Source organism: Stigmatopora argus, chromosome 5 (genome assembly GCF_051989625.1).
Source record: "Stigmatopora argus isolate UIUO_Sarg chromosome 5, RoL_Sarg_1.0, whole genome shotgun sequence".
NCBI classification, from domain to species: Eukaryota; Metazoa; Chordata; class Actinopteri; order Syngnathiformes; family Syngnathidae; genus Stigmatopora; species Stigmatopora argus.
This window is the reverse complement of record NC_135391.1, coordinates 811,237-827,280: the sequence shown is the minus strand read 5'-3', so window position 1 is coordinate 827,280 and position 16,044 is coordinate 811,237. Positions and strand designations below refer to the sequence as shown.

The 16,044-nt window shown below is 37.8% G+C and overlaps 1 protein-coding gene across 2 annotated transcripts; it reads right to left on the bottom strand.

Annotated features, from left to right (window-relative positions):
• Positions 1-6,030: 6,030 nt before the first annotated feature.
• Positions 6,031-16,023, bottom strand: LOC144074478 (dynamin-1-like protein). 2 transcript variants are annotated; one of them, XM_077600932.1, is made up of 18 exons: positions 15,859-16,023; positions 15,370-15,494; positions 14,487-14,628; positions 14,335-14,373; positions 13,848-13,894; positions 13,698-13,769; positions 13,525-13,611; positions 13,296-13,458; positions 12,621-12,741; positions 12,212-12,550; positions 11,226-11,346; positions 10,997-11,152; positions 10,016-10,105; positions 9,843-9,941; positions 9,510-9,620; positions 8,899-9,008; positions 8,580-8,739; positions 6,031-8,508 (listed from the first exon to the last, which is right to left on the bottom strand). In XM_077600932.1, exons 2-18 carry the CDS (start codon positions 15,469-15,471, stop codon positions 8,452-8,454), a joined length of 2,016 nt encoding a protein of 671 aa, XP_077457058.1. In that variant the 5' UTR covers positions 15,472-15,494; positions 15,859-16,023; the 3' UTR covers positions 6,031-8,451. The 2 variants fall into 2 exon arrangements, with proteins under 2 accessions (XP_077457058.1, XP_077457059.1); XM_077600933.1 differs by lacking the exon at positions 14,335-14,373.
• Positions 16,024-16,044: the final 21 nt, after the last annotated feature.

The window sequence follows — 16,044 nt, the reverse complement described above, 5'->3', positions numbered from 1 at the left end:
GACAGTATAAAAAGCCTTTTTTTCTTTAAAAATAACTATGTATAGTAAGGCTTTTTTCGAAAAAACACGACATAGTATAGTAAGGCTTTTTTCGTAAAAAAACGACATAGTATAGTAAGGCTTTTTTTCGTAAAAAAACGACATAGTATAGTAAGGCTTTTTTCGTAAAAAACGACATAGTATAGTAGGGCTTTTTTTCTTAAAAAAATGACATAGTATAGTAAGGCTTTTTTCATAAAAAAAAACGACATAGTATAGTAAGGCTTTTTTTCTTAAAAAACGACATAGTATAGTAAGGCTTTTATCGTAAAAAACGACATAGTATAGTAAGGCTTTTTTTCTTAAAAAACGACATAGTATAGTAAGGCTTTTTTCGTAAAAAACGACATAGTATAGTAGGGCTTTTTTTCTTAAAAAAATGACATAGTATAGTAAGGCTTTTTTCATAAAAAAAAACGACATAGTATAGTAAGGCTTTTTTTCTTAAAAAACGACATAGTATAGTAAGGCTTTTATCGTAAAAAACGACATAGTATAGTAAGGCTTTTTTTCTTAAAAAACGACATAGTATAGTAAGGCTTTTTTTCTTTAAAAAACAACATAGTATAGTAAGTATAGTAAGGCTTTTTTTCTTCAAAAACAACATAGTATAGTAAGGCTTTTTTTCTTAAAAACGACATAGTATAGTAAGGCTTTTTTCGTAAAAACCGACAGTATAGTAAGGCTTTTTTCGTAAAAAAACGACAGTATAGTAAGGCTTTTTGTAAAAAACGACATAGTATAGTAAGGCTTTTTTTTCTTAAAAAACGACATAGTATAGTAAGGCTTTTTTCGTATAAAAACGACATAGTATAGTAAGGCTTTTTTTCTTAAAAAACGACATAGTATAGTAAGGCTTTTTTCGTAAAACGACATAGTATAGAAAGGCTTTTTTTCTTAAAAAACGACAAAGTATAGTAAGGCATTTTTCGTAAAAAAACGACATAGTATAGTAAGGCTTTTTTCGTAAAAAAACGACATAGTATAGTAAGGCTTTTTTTCGTAAAAAAACGACATAGTATAGTAAGGCTTTTTTCGTAAAAAAACAACATAGTATAGTAAGGCTTTTTTCGAAAAAAAACGACATAGTATAGTAAGGCTTTTTTCGTAAAAACACGACATAGTATTGTAAGGCTTTTTTTCGTAAAAAAACGACATAGTATAGTAAGGCTTTTTTCGTAAAAACACGACATAGTATAGTAAGGCTTTTTTCGAAAAAAAACGACATAGTATAGTAAGGCTTTTTTCGTAAAAAAACGACATAGTGTTGTAAGGCTTTTTTCGTAAAAAAACGACATAGTATAGTAAGGCTTTTTTTCTTAAAAAACGACATAGTATAGTAAGGCTTTTTTCGTAAAAAAACGACATAGTATAGTAAGGCTTTTTTTCTTAAAAAACGACATAGTATAGTAAGGCTTTTATCGTAAAAAAACGACAGTATAGTAAGGCTTTTTTTCTTAAAAAACGACATAGTATAGTAAGGCTTTTTTCGTAAAAAAACGACATAGTATAGTAAGGCTTTTTTTCTTAAAAAACGACATAGTATAGTAAGGCTTTTTTCGTAAAAAAACGACATAGTATAGTAAGGCTTTTTTCGTAAAAAAACGACATAGTATAGTAAGGCTTTTTTTCTTCAAAAACGACATAGTATAGTAAGGCTTTTTTCGTAAAAAAACGACATAGTATAGTAAGGCTTTTTTCGTAAAAAAAACGACATAGTATAGTAAGGCTTTTTTCGTAAAAAAACGACATAGTATAGTAAGGCTTTTTTCGAAAAAAAAAACGACATAGTATAGTAAGGCTTTTTTCGTAAAAAAACGACATAGTATAGTAAGGCTTTTTTTCTTAAAAAACGACAGTATAGTAAGGCTTTTTTCGTAAAAAAACGACATAGTATAGTAAGGCTTTTTTTTTCTAAAAAAATGACTATGCATAGTAAGGCTTTTTTCTTCAAAAACGACATAGTATAGTAAGGCTTTTTTCGTAAAAACCGACATAGTATAGTAAGGCTTTTTTCGTAAAAAAACGACATAGTATAGTAAGGCTTTTTTTCTTCAAAAACGACAGTATAGTAAGGCTTTTTTTCTTCAAAAACGAAATAGTATAGTAAGGCTTTTTTCGTAAAAAACGACATAGTATAGTAAGGCTTTTTTCGTAAAAAAACGACATAGTATAGTAAGGCTTTTTTGTAAAAAACGACATAGTATAGTAAGGCTTTTTTTCTTAAAAAACGACATAGTATAGTAAGGCTTTTTTCGTAAAAAAACGACATAGTATAGTAAGGCTTTTTTCGTAAAAAAACGACATAGTATAGTAAGGCTTTTTTCGAAAAAAAACGACATAGTATAGTAAGGCTTTTTTCGAAAAAAAACGACATAGTATAGTAAGGCTTTTTTCGTAAAAAAACGACATAGTATAGTAAGGCTTTTTTCGTAAAAAAACGACATAGTATAGTAAGTCTTTTTTTCTTAAAAAACGACATAGTATAGTAAGGCTTTTTTCGTAAAAACACGACATAGTATAGTAAGGCTTTTATCGTAAAAAAACGACAGTATAGTAAGGCTTTTTTTCTTAAAAAACGACATAGTATAGTAAGGCTTTTTTCGTAAAAAAACGACATAGTATAGTAAGGCTTTTTTTCTTAAAAAACGACATAGTATAGTAAGGCTTTTTTCGTAAAAAAACGACATAGTATAGTAAGGCTTTTTTCGTAAAAAAACGACATAGTATAGTAAGGCTTTTTTTCTTCAAAAACGACATAGTATAGTAAGGCTTTTTTCGTAAAAAAACGACATAGTATAGTAAGGCTTTTTTCGTAAAAAAAACGACATAGTATAGTAAGGCTTTTTTCGTAAAAAAACGACATAGTATAGTAAGGCTTTTTTCGAAAAAAAAACGACATGGTATAGTAAGGCTTTTTTCGTAAAAAAACGACATAGTATAGTAAGGCTTTTTTTCTTAAAAAACGACATAGTATAGTAAGGCTTTTTTCGTAAAAAAACGACATAGTATAGTAAGGCTTTTTTTTCTAAAAAAATGACTATGCATAGTAAGGCTTTTTTCTTCAAAAACGACATAGTATAGTAAGGCTTTTTTCGTAAAAACCGACATAGTATAGTAAGGCTTTTTTTGTAAAAAAAACGACATAGTATAGTAAGGCTTTTTTTCTTCAAAAACGACATAGTATAGTAAGGCTTTTTTTCTTCAAAAACGAAATAGTATAGTAAGGCTTTTTTCGTAAAAAACGACATAGTATAGTAAGGCTTTTTTTCTTAAAAAACGACATAGTATAGTAAGGCTTTTTTCGTAAAAAAACGACATAGTATAGTAAGGCTTTTTTTCTTAAAAAACGACATAGTATAGTAAGGCTTTTTTCGTAAAAACACGACATAGTATAGTAAGGCTTTTTTCGAAAAAAAACGACATAGTATAGTAAGGCTTTTTTCGTAAAAAAACGACATAGTATAGTAAGGCTTTTTTCGTAAAAAAAACGACATAGTATAGTAAGGCTTTTTTTGTAAAAAAAACGACATAGTATAGTAAGGCTTTTTTTCTTAAAAAACGACATAGTATAGTAAGGCTTTTTTCGAAAAAAAACGACATAGTATAGCAAGGCTTTTTTCGTAAAAAAACGACATAGTATAGTAAGGCTTTTTTCGTAAAAAAACGACATAGTATAGTAAGTCTTTTTTTCTTAAAAAACGACACAGTATAGTAAGGCTTTTTTCGTAAAAAAACGACATAGTATAGTAAGGCTTTTTTTCTTAAAAAACGACATAGTATAGTAAGGCTTTTTTCGTAAAAAACGACATAGTATAGTAAGGCTTTTTTCGTAAAAAAACGACATAGTATAGTAAGGCTTTTTTCGTAAAAAAACGACATAGTATAGTAAGGCTTTTTTCGTAAAAAAACAACATAGTATAGTGAGGGCTTTTTTCGAAAAAAAACGACATAGTATAGTAAGGCTTTTTTCGTAAAAACACGACATAGTATAGTAAGGCTTTTTTCGTAAAAAAACGACATAGTATAGTAAGGCTTTTTTTCTTAAAAAACGACATAGTATAGTAAGGCTTTTTTCGTAAAAAAACGACATAGTATAGTAAGGCTTTTTGTAAAAAACGACATAGTATAGTAAGGCTTTTTTTCTTAAAAAACGACATAGTATAGTAAGGCTTTTTTCGTAAAAAACGACATAGTATAGTAAGGCTTTTTGTAAAAAACGACATAGTATAGTAAGGCTTTTTTTCTTAAAAAACGACATAGTATAGTAAGGCTTTTTTCCTAAAAAAAACGACATAGTATAGTAAGGCTTTTTTCGAAAAAAAACGACATAGTATAGTAAGGCTTTTTTCGAAAAAAAACGACATAGTATAGTAAGGCTTTTTTCGTAAAAAAACGACATAGTATAGTAAGGCTTTTTTTCTTAAAAAACGACATAGCATAGTAAGGCTTTTTTCGTAAAAAAACGACATAGTATAGTAAGGCTTTTTTTTCTAAAAAAAAATGACTATGTATAGTAAGGCTTTTTTCTTCAAAAACGACATAGTATAGTAAGGCTTTTTTCCTTAAAAAATGACATAGTATAGTAAGGCCTTAGCCTAAACCTAAGCCTAGAACGACATAGTACAGTAAGGCTTTTTTCCCGTAAAAAACGACATAGTATAGTAAGGCTTTTTTTCTTAAAAAATGACATAGTAGTAAGGCTTTTTTTCTTAAAAAACGATATAGTATAGTAAGGCTTTTTCCTTAAAAAACGACATAGTATATTAAGGCCTAAACCTAACCCTAACCCTAAGCCTAAACCTAAACCTAAACCTAAACCCAAGCCTAAAACGACATAGTATAGTAAGGCTTTTTTCTTCAAAAAACGACATATTAGAGTAAGGCTTTTTTTCATAAAAAACGACATAGTATAGTAAGGCTTTTTTCTTAAAAAAAAACGACATAGTATAGTAAGGCTTTTTTTCTTTAAAAAACGACATAGTATAGTAAGGCTTTTTTCCTAAAAAACGACATAGTATAGTAAAGCTTTTTTCCTTAAAAAACGACATAATATTATAAGGCCTCAGCCTAAGCCTAAACCTAAGCCTAAGCCTAAAACGACATAGTATAGTAAGGCTTTTTTCTTTAAAAAAACGACATAGTATAGTAAAGCATTTTTTCTTAAAAAACAATCATGTATATATAGTAAGGAATCTTTAAAAAAAACAAAAAATGACCATGCATTTTTTCTTAAAAAATGACCATGCATTTTTTCTTAAAAAATGACTATGTATAGCAAGGCACTTTTTCTTTTAAAAAAAACAACCATGAATAGTAAGGCATTTGTTCCAACCAAAGCATTGTTTAAGTCCCATTTAAATGTAAGTAGTCGGTTCATTTAATAACATCTACATTAATTACGGACTCAGCTGTTTCCGTAGCAACGTCAGAGCACAGAAATCGCCAATGTTTCTTTTTATTACCCTTTGCAATTTCTCTCCTAACTTTATGGGAAGAAAAAAAAGGAGCCAGACCATGTCCTCGCTTGAACTTTAAACATTTATCACAAATATTGGCAGGCAGGAACTCAGAGGCAGTCCACAAATTGTGAATAATTTACACTTAAATAATACAAAATACACATTCGTTCCCACCAGGCATACTCAGTGCATGCAAAAAATACAGTTGTTGACGATATCCCTGATTTAAAAGAGGATGCTATTTGAATGTACCGTATTTTCTCGCATATAAGCCGCCTCTGCGTATAAGCCGTACCCTTAAAATGGCCTTAAAATGGTTGATTTTGACAATTTCTCTCGTATAAGCCGCCCCCTGATTGACCATTTTCATCTCTGTATTTATGGTTTCAATAGGGAGTACAAATGTTTTACTTTGAAGGGAAAATCTTGAGAAAAATCATCGCATGTGGTATTTCTGAGATAATGTAAACATCAATTGCTGGATTGCACATTCTGAAAGGCGGTTGCCTCTACGTGGAGAAATTCAAAAATGAAGTCATGTGAGCGGTACAACCAGGAAGTAGTCTGGTTTGTCACCCCTAGGTAAGATGGCGGCGCCCTGAGCGAGCAATGGTAGAGACAAGTGAGTTTTTTCACGTTTTGCGCAAGATACGCTTATTTTTTTTCTTGGATTTCATTCATTGACGTCAAAATAAATTGGGTTTAGAGTTTCATCTGTCTATCTTTTCTCTGTTTTGAAATAAATGACCGTATCGGGCGCATTGTCTTGCGTTTGGTCATTGTCACATCGCAGTTTCGTGCATGTCAAGTCTAATTTAATTTGTGCGCATATAAGCCGTACCCTCGATTCAGTCGTCCTTTTTTTCAGCGACAAATACGGCCTATATGCGAGAAAATACGCCATCTTAAACAAGTACAGTGGTACCTCGTCATACGACCGCTCATCATACAATATGCTCGTCTTACGACGGAAATTTCGATGAAATAATTCGCCCGAGATACGATCAAAATTTCGTGATGCCACCAAGCCAGGTGGCCATGGCACTGTCTTTTTTGCATCTCTTTTGTGTATAAAATATATCTACCAGCACTGGGCGGATTTTGCATTTCCACACCCGTTTTTTTCCCCACGTTGGTCTACATTTACATACCAGGTAAACAACAATGGATGGGCAGAGTTTTGCAAAGAAAAGATCTGGAATATATACACTCGCTAATCAGACACGGGGAAGCGGCAAGTTCCAAACAACTCTTGATGCGTTCGTTTTGAAGACTCCGGCGGAACGTCCGGGTGGGGTCAACCCGTAGAACAAAGGTCAAAAAGATTACAACAAAATTAGAATTCAGTTTTCTGTGAAGTTACATTAAACGTTGAGGGTCTGTATATATTAATCCAAGTTCATTTAAATTTGTTTGTTCGTTTACGAGTGCCGTGGATAAAGTCCGCCCCGAACACCTCGCCCCGCCTCCGTGTGTATGTCGCTGTCTATACTATCCCCGGCCAAATGCGTCTAATTTTACTTCTATTAAACACATTTTATTACTATTAAACCACTCGTTATTGATTACTTTGTCAATATATGGCGAATTAGAAGAAATAAAACATTTTTTCCAATCCAATATCCTGTTTTTGGTGTTTTTTCAGAGGGTTGGCACGAATTAATTTGTTTTCAATTCATTTCAAATGGGAAACGTCCGCTCGAGTGACGAAAAGCTCGTCATACGATCTCAGTCTCGGAACGGATTACGATCGTATGTCGAGGTACCACTCACTGTATTAAGGGGAAAAATGCTACCATGACAAAGTCAAAGTGGAAAAACCAGGTGGTAAAAAAGCAAGAAAAACATCCTACCAGGCATTTCTTTGGAATGTGGCAGGAAATTGGAATACCCGAAGAAAACCCACACGGGGCTGGGGAGAACATGCAAACTCCACACAGGTGGACCGACCTGGATTTGAACCCAGGACCCCAGAGCCGTGAAGCCGCCGCGTCGCCTTAATAAAAACGAAATGAATAAAATACACTTACGCAATAAGAGGCGTTTTTGTTTTTGTCGCGGGGTTGAACAATGATATCATTTAACCTGGCTGCGAAAAGTCATTTTTCGGAAGGTCCGCCCAGCAAACGATTCCAACGAGCGGTCAATAAAAAGGTGACCAAAGCACCAACGTCACCCGGCTTTTCACTTTGACTTTGATCCGCAAGCCTTTAAAATTGAAGGACGAGAAGAAAATCGCATCGGTCAGAATTGTGCGTCAGCCTAAGATAATCACTTCAATGTAATATTGACTTGTATTTTGATGGTATCCAGCAAAATGTTACATAACTCGTTAAATCTGGACAAGCAGTTCTTTGAAAACGCCACCTTCTACACGCGCCAAAACGAACACATACCAAGTGATAAGATAAAATATTATACAAAATCTGATAAGATAAGAGGTGGATTTATTCTTAAACTACTTTTAACGAGATGGATTAACGATCAGGTTTGGATTTTGGACAGGAAATGGAAAATTTTGCCCTCCCGAAGGTCAGACGAGAAACCAAAATGAAGGACAAAGATACGACATCTTACCTTCTCCTTGGTGTCGCTTCTTCGAGCTGGAGGTCAATCATCGGATTCAGAAGATCGCACCACAACAAAGTTCACGTGGACGGCAAAGTGGCCTGAGTGAGGACTGAGGGGGTCTTGGTCTTTTTCCCGCTGGATTGTTCGTGGGTCCACCAGAAAGAAAACACACTTCAGTTCAAATGGCAGTTTTTCGTCCCCCCAAAAAATAGAAATAATCTCTTTTTTTTTCCTTCATAGACGGCGACGAACATCCGACCCATTTTGAGTGGGTGGAGTCAAAGTCATCGGTTTTAAAATTAGTAATATCTTTAAAAAAAAAAATTATTCAAACAGAAGTGCGTTTCCTTTCAGTCCAAAAGAGGAATGCGTTTTCGAGCTACCACAGATGCGTTTCTCTGATCTCCGAGATGATGTTATTGGCCTTCTTGAGTGCCTGTGATTAAAAAAAAAAAAAAAGAGTTTAAGAAAGGCATTTTGGACAAGAGGATGAGGGGGCGGAGCTACCTGAAGCATGAGGGCCACCTCCGTCCTCTGCTGCGCCGTGTCCTGCGACTCCACGAGCAGATCCTGGAGCAGCGTCTGCTTGTACAGCTGACCCACCAGCTCGCTCTGCAGGTGCTCTTTGACGAAGTTGACCAGGAAGTGCATGACGGTCTTGGGGACGCTGCAAACACGCCATCGGATGCCATTGGTTAACGTGCGGCAGACATTTTGCATTTTGGTTTGAAGATGGAAATTAGCCTTTGGCTAAAAATCTTCCATATTTACATGCACATGTTCATTCATGTGTATTTCCACTTTATGAACTAAATCAAAGTGAAACCTGTCTTGGATGGTCTTGCGGACGATGAGGAAGTAAGACTTGATGAGGCGCTGGATGACCTCGCAGTCCCTTTGTTCTTTGGAACTCAGCTTGCGAGACACGGTCACCGCCTTCAAAATAAAAGTAAGACGTACGTACGTAGACGTGTCAAAGGTCAGGAAACACCACGAGTATTCATTTTCAATACTACAACGATGCAGAGGAAAACTGCCACGTCAAATATTTTTTTCCACCCCAGGTTTGCGTGGGTTTTCTCCGGGTATTCCAGTTTCCTCCCACGTCCCAAAAACATGCTAAGTAGGCTAATTGTACGCTAGACTATCCCTATGATTGGTTATCCCTCGTCTCCTTGTGCCCTGCAATTGGCTAGCAACCAATTGAGGGTGTACCCCGATTGCTGACCATAGTTGGCGAGGATAGGCTCCAGCACCCCGCAAAAGCAACCCTAGTAATGATAAGCGGTACGGAAAATGAATGAATTTCAATGATTATGGGTCTGTGTGAGTCTACTTTTGAATACTCTTTGAAAAATTCCATTTGATCAGTGGCAATAAGGAGACTTTGAAGGGTGCCGTAGTCCAATATGAAATGTTGGAAACCCACAGACTTACCGTGTCCAGAAGGTTAATGGGCTGGCCTTTGGCGGGACTGCCCAATCCCACGGCTTTATCCTCGGCGGCCTTCTCATTCTTCCAGCGCTTGTTGGTGTCTACGGTCTCCGCCTGATTAACACGGGAAGGTAGGCGGAGCTTTGTCAGCAATAATAAATAGGGATGTTCTGATCGGCCATTTTTTCACGTCGCCCCATTCGGCCAATCTTTTTTTTAGTTGAGAAATTACCTTAAACAGCCAATAAACTTGATCAACCGATGCCATAACTATTTTATTTGTTGGACATTGACCATACATAAATTAATATTAATAAAGCAGACATTTTGACAGACCTGCTGACTGTTGACGGAGGCCGAGACTTGCGCCGCGTCCGTGAAGTCCGGATGCTTGGTATTGATGTAGGCCAGCTCGATTGCTACTAAATTATGCACCTGGAAAAAAAATGGCGGCCATAACCGGGACGGTCCATTTTTGATCAATATTTAATAAGAAGAAAGGGAAGTACCATTTCATTTGCGATTGGCAGGCGTTTTCGAAGGAGTCCGGTCACCACTTCCACGATGGAATCGTGCAGTTTGGGAAATCTTAGAAGTTCCTGAAAAACGTCAACCAGTCAAAAATGAGACGCATTTGTTGCCCAAGATATAAATAGACGTGTCATGAGCCAACTTGGATCATCTGATAAATAAACTGCTACAGGAAACGCAAATTATTATTTTTTTTTTCATGCCGTGCCGGCGGCATAAATCCAAAAATCTTGATTGTTGTGGCTGCCACGCGAATTCTGAGTAACCCTAAAAATGCATAAATATGCTCTAGGCTACAAGACCACTAAAACATACTGCATTTGAAATTCAATTATTATTTTCAAAGTCAGAGAGAGATACAGAAGATACCTGGTTATTATTATAACTAGGATTATTATGAGTATTAAGATTATTAGGATTATTATTATGATGCTTATGATTGTGATAATGATTATTGTTGTTATTATTATTATTGTGATTGTTATTATTATGATTATGATTATCATTATTATTGTGATTATTATAATTATGAGTATCATTATGATGATTATTGGTATGATTATGATTGAATATGATTATTGTTATGATTATGATGATGATTATTATATTATTATGGTTCCTTAAGGTTGCAACAATTGAAATGTAATACCATTTTAAGAGGACGTCATCATCATCATTTATTGTTTTTACGGCTTCAACTGTCTCAAAATGCATATTCCCACAATCCATTGCAATTTAGAATCCAAAGAGCCCAAGACGGACCTTTCAAAATTCTAGGTTTTCTTAAGAGGGAACCCCGGAGAGCCACATATGGCTCTGGAGCCGCAAATAACTTACTTATTTATTTAACTATTCTATCTAGGTCTACAATGTCTTTTCCTGTGTCTGTTTTCCCCGAGTATGGAGTAGATAAATAAAATTTAATCTTATCTAAATACCCGGCAGCCCGTTTCCATTACCTGCGTGCTATAGGACGAGCAGTGCTGTATAATCCTCTGCAACTCCTCGTGGACCAACTCCACGCAGCGCAAACTGGGCTCCTCCAGCCGCTTGATTTGACGCTTGACCAGCAACTCGAAAGAGACCTCCGGGACGAAGAGTGCCGGTCGGGGTCCCTGGGGAGGCAAAACGCTCATTAAAGATGGCCCGGCCCCCTTTGGATCAAATACCGCAAGGAAGGAAACGTACAGTGGCGTTGCGAATTGCAGTCAGGATATCCAATTCGGACAGTCCTCCCAGGGGGTCAATGGACTGGAGCGTGCGGCCGAAGGTTTCGTGGAAGATGTAACAGATGCGAGCGCCGCCGCACCTGCCAGGGGGGTCAAATCGGACCAATGAGTCGGCGCTTTTCACCCGTGGGTGCCCAAATCCACTTTGACCGGAAGAGGGTGTTCCGTGGAAGCACATTTGTATCAAAAACATTCATTTTCTGAACCGTGCAAGGGTGCTGGAGCCCTTCACAGCTAACTGCAGGCACCAAATGGGGACACCCTGAATCAGTTCTCAGCCAATCGCAGAGCACAACGAGACAAACAACAAATCACTCAATTTAGTGTTTTCAACCAGCTAGCTTAGCATTATTTTGGGGAGGCGGGGGGAAATCGGAGTACCGGAGAAAACCTACGCAAGCCCAAGGAGGACATAGAACGTCCCACAGTGAGAACGCACCAGGGAAATCGAACCCTCGACCCTAGAACTGTGAGGCCGAGGCGCTAACTTTGCAACCGAAAAAAATAAGACGGAGCAAAATCATGAAACATTTGAGTCTGAAAAGTACGCGCCAAACGTTCTCGTTTGCGCCACCCGTCTCTTGGTTTACCAAACACATTATTTCATTTCAATACATTAATAAATCATGTTCTTATCATTTTCATGTTTCATTCAAAATTGAAATTGATTATTTTTAAAGGATTTAATTGTTCTTTTTTTTGAGGACCACGGAACGAATTTGAAAATTTACACCTAAAATGCCGTCCTACTTACGAATAATCCAAGTTACAAAACCGATTCGTTTCGTAAGTACTATGTACAACTATATGCACATACACACGTGTTAAATACACGCTGTAAGAAATGGCGGAAAAATATAATGTGCCTGGACTAAACCTTTTTTTTCAGTAGCAACTTGCAAATTTTTGATTGAACGGTTTTGACGCAAATCTGATTTTACTCACAGCTCCGAGGTTTGAATGTAGCGCGCCGTTCCCTCGATGGTGTTGCAGTAATCGCTGGCAAACTTGGTGACGATCTGCAGCAAGGTGGCGCTGTGGTCCTCCACCGGCTGCCCGTAGCCGTTGAGCCGCGCCTGGTACTGAGCGCTGAGCACCGTCACCCGCGTCTTCAGCTCCGGGAGGCACTCGCGGATGTGGTGCATGAGCAGCCGGCTCAGCGTTTTGCCCAAGTGGCGAGAGCCGGCGCGAGAGGCCAGCGACGGGTACTGCCGCTGCAAGAAGGCCTGCTCGTCCTTCACGCAGTCGCCCAGGCTCTTCTGGGTGTTGATGTCGTGCTGGCTCCTGCAGGATGGACCAGTCAGGTCGGCGGAGGGCCGAGAAATCGTGAAAACGGCGGGCCACTTGAACCCACCTGTTGACCACCCCGATGATACCCAGCCTGATGGGAATGACGCGACCCAGGAGCACCTCCAGGGCGTCGGTCCCGGCGTCCATAAGGTCCAGCTTGCTGACCACCAGAAGGGTTCGTCGACCTGATGGGCCAGAACGGAATGGATCGTGAGGAACGGAGACAAAACCCTGAACTCCTTAGGTGGAGGAGATAAACTGAGGAGTATTTGATCAGTCGGCATTCTGATTCCTAAGGTGGAAAAGGGAAAACAAGTGGGCGGACGAGGGGGAGGGGCTAAACTGCTGTGAAAGACAGACGAAAACAAACAGCACACGAGGGACGGGAGCCCGTCTAGGTACACTATCGGTTGATTCATTGGGTGGAGAAGGGAAAAAGTCAGATTCATTAGGCGGAAAGGGGAAAAAATCTGATTCATTCGGCGGAAAAGGGAAAAAAATCCGATTCATTAGGCGGAAAAGGGAAAAAAATCTGATTCATTAGGCGGAAAAGGGAAAAAAAAAATCAGATTCATTAGGCGGAAAAGGTTAAAAAAAAATCAGATTCATTAGGCGGAAAAGGGAAAAATGAGTTTGCGTGAGGAATTCGAGGGGAACAACAAAACTGTTCGTAAAACAACAGTTTTGCATACATTATCCAAGACAATGAGCAACGTAAAAGACATTTGACATTTCTCACCGTCCGGGTCGACCTCGCGAGCCAGTTTCAGGGCATCCGAGGTGGCCAAATCCGAGTTGGCGGCGGACACGGCCAGGATCAGCGAGTTCGGATTGGAGATGAACGACCAGATCATCTCCTGTACTTGAGACTCGATGTCCTCGGGCTGGTCGCCGACGGGGACCTGAACCACGGCGAGCGAACGCCGTTAACAGCGGCGGCGTGCTTGCGTTTCAGCAAATGGCTTTACCTTGGTGATGCCCGGTAAATCCACCAGGGTCAGATTCAGGACTTTGGGGGAGAAAATCTTGAGGTGTATGGGCTCAGGAGTAATTCCCTGGTGGAGTTTCAAAAAAATATATGTAGTATATAAAAAGTACAGGTTTAAAAATACGTTTTAAAGTGCGTTTGTCGGAGCCCTACTTTGTTGCTGCCAGAAGAACGTTCTGTTTCGACTTCGATTTCTCGACGAATTTCTCCAAAATCTGTGAAAACCTGGTAAATACAAAAAATAAATAAATAGAGTAACACATAGATAAAAGCAACTGGAATGTGATTTTATGGTCAGTTTACCTGATTTTTGCAGTGCAAAAAAGTTCCCCACTCTTCAGCTTTGACACCTAAACGGACCAAAATGTAATTATATTCGTAGTTTGGAAATTAAAAAAGTGAAACTCACATTATTTCAAAAGATAACACTAATGCCAAAACTAAGTCATGTTGAATTAAATTGAATGCCTTTATTGTCATTATAATGACATTTAAAGCTTGAGAATGAAGTGCACAAATAAATAAGTAATCCATTTAGATAAGTGGTCAGGTACACCAAGTGACTAAATATATGATTAGTTTCCTTACGCAACACTTGAAATAAATAATTCTCAAGATGTTGAATAAGCTTTTTCTTGTTATTCACTCTGAATTGATAAATTTCACTTTTAAATTTGCACTAGTGAAAGAAATGCCATTTTCTACCAAATTTAAATTGACTGAGATATGTACTAAAAGCAGAAGTAACAAAAAGGAGAAATAGGACATGCATAGAGAAAGTTGCAGAAACCTGGATAGTTGTTTTGTGCAGTTTGCTTAAATCCATTTCCTGCAAAGCATTATGTTAAAAAAAGGAAGAGTGAAAAAGAGCGTGTTAGTCAAGGCCTTTAAAAAGAAGTCTCAAAGAGTAACAACGTAAAATAAATATTTCTAATTTGAGACCATTTTCCGTCTTGAGTCGCTCGTCCGGAGGCGCCACGTTGACGAGCTGCAGCACCAGCGGTCGTCGGGTGACGATCCCGGAGCCCCGGGGCAAGAAATCCCGTCCGACCAGGCTTTCCAAAACCGAACTCTTGCCGCTACTCTGATAGGACAAAAAGTCAGACATACCATAGTGACACTTCACCAGCAACACCCAACGACTCATGAATTGACAGTACAGTCATACTTTTACTCACGATTTGTAATTTGCAGGCCCCAACATATGAATTTAAAAAAAAAGATCCAAGTTGCGAAATCCCCCTGAAGGTAAATGCATTTCTTGTATCCGTTATTTTATTTTGAAATTGTTCTGGTAACATGTTTTGAAGCTAGATTTACTTCCGGTTGGAGTTCGATTTAATGCAAAGTCGTTTTGAATTCGTAACTTGGGACTACTTATTTCTTTCTTTCTTATTTATTGATTATTTATTTGTTTTTTGTTGTTGTTGTTGTTATTTGGCAAGCTTTAAATCTCACTATACTTGTATAATGGCAATAAAGGCATTCAATTTGAAGTTGTTTAGATGTTTGTGTGCTAACGTTAGCTTCCTCCTTACTGTACTGTACTACTGCACAAATAGAACATGTTTTTGTATGGTTGTTATTCATTTTAATACATTAATAAATCCTTTTCTTGTCATTTTATTTCATTTTTGTCTGTTTCTCACATATTTCGTACAAAAGTAGGACACTTTGATCATTATTAAAGGATTTAGTTGGTAGCTTTTTTTAGGACAAGTGACAGAATTTACATATAAAGCACTGCCCTACTTACAAAAAAAGTTACAGAACCAATTAATTTCGTAAGTAGATTTACGACTGTATAATGTTCGTAGCATCAAACCTGAGATCCGACCACGACGATCTGGGGCAGGTGAATGATTTCCGCACCCACGGTGAGGAAAACCTCCTGCAAACGGTTGATGGTGGGAATCAGAGTCTCCATCCTGCCGGTCCGGACTCACTGTGCTGGAAGGGGTGGCGAATTAGACTTTAGAAAGCAAGCAAAACGCGCATGAGTGAAGGCAAGAATTGATAGCGGAAGGAAAAGTGGTGCTGATGAGAGCCTCAAACGAAACGCCCTGCCCACAAACCAGAACCAACACACGGAAGAAAAAAACGCTACACCTTCATTTTTTTGCATTAAAAACATGTCAGGCGGTTTCAGCAACACGGAAACTCACCCAACGTCAATAGGACATTGCTATTATTCCACCAAATATGACGGTAAAATGCCTACGAACGCTAGCTAGCTGCCCGCCGAATACAGGAAGTGTTTGAATGCTAGCATTGCGGTTAGCCGCGGTAATAAACAAGCTGGTCATGGACTTACTGTCGTATAACGTCAATATCCCTTCTCATCCGTCGTGTTTATCCGTCATGGCTCGTAGGGAAGCACACAGAGAGTAAATATATTCGTGTTTTGTCTCGAAACGTCAACCAAAGTCGGCTAGCGAGCGGTAAGGGGAGTTCGGCGTCGATGGGCGGATGCTTACGTCTTCTCCGTTCATCTGATTGG

What these genes read in the sequence shown, in the direction of transcription:
- LOC144074478 (XM_077600932.1), bottom strand. Translation starts at nt 15,471, where the DNA reads ATGGAGACTCTGATTCCCACCATCAACCGTTTGCAGGAGGTTTTCCTC. An exon ending in GCGACTCAAGACGGAAAATG is followed by an intron (nt 14,374 to 14,486) that starts GTCTCAAATTAG and finishes AATGCTTTGCAG; the next exon opens with GAAATGGATTTAAGCAAACT. An exon ending in TACATTCAAACCTCGGAGCT is followed by an intron (nt 11,347 to 12,211) that starts GTGAGTAAAATC and finishes CCCCCCTGGCAG; the next exon opens with GTGCGGCGGCGCTCGCATCT.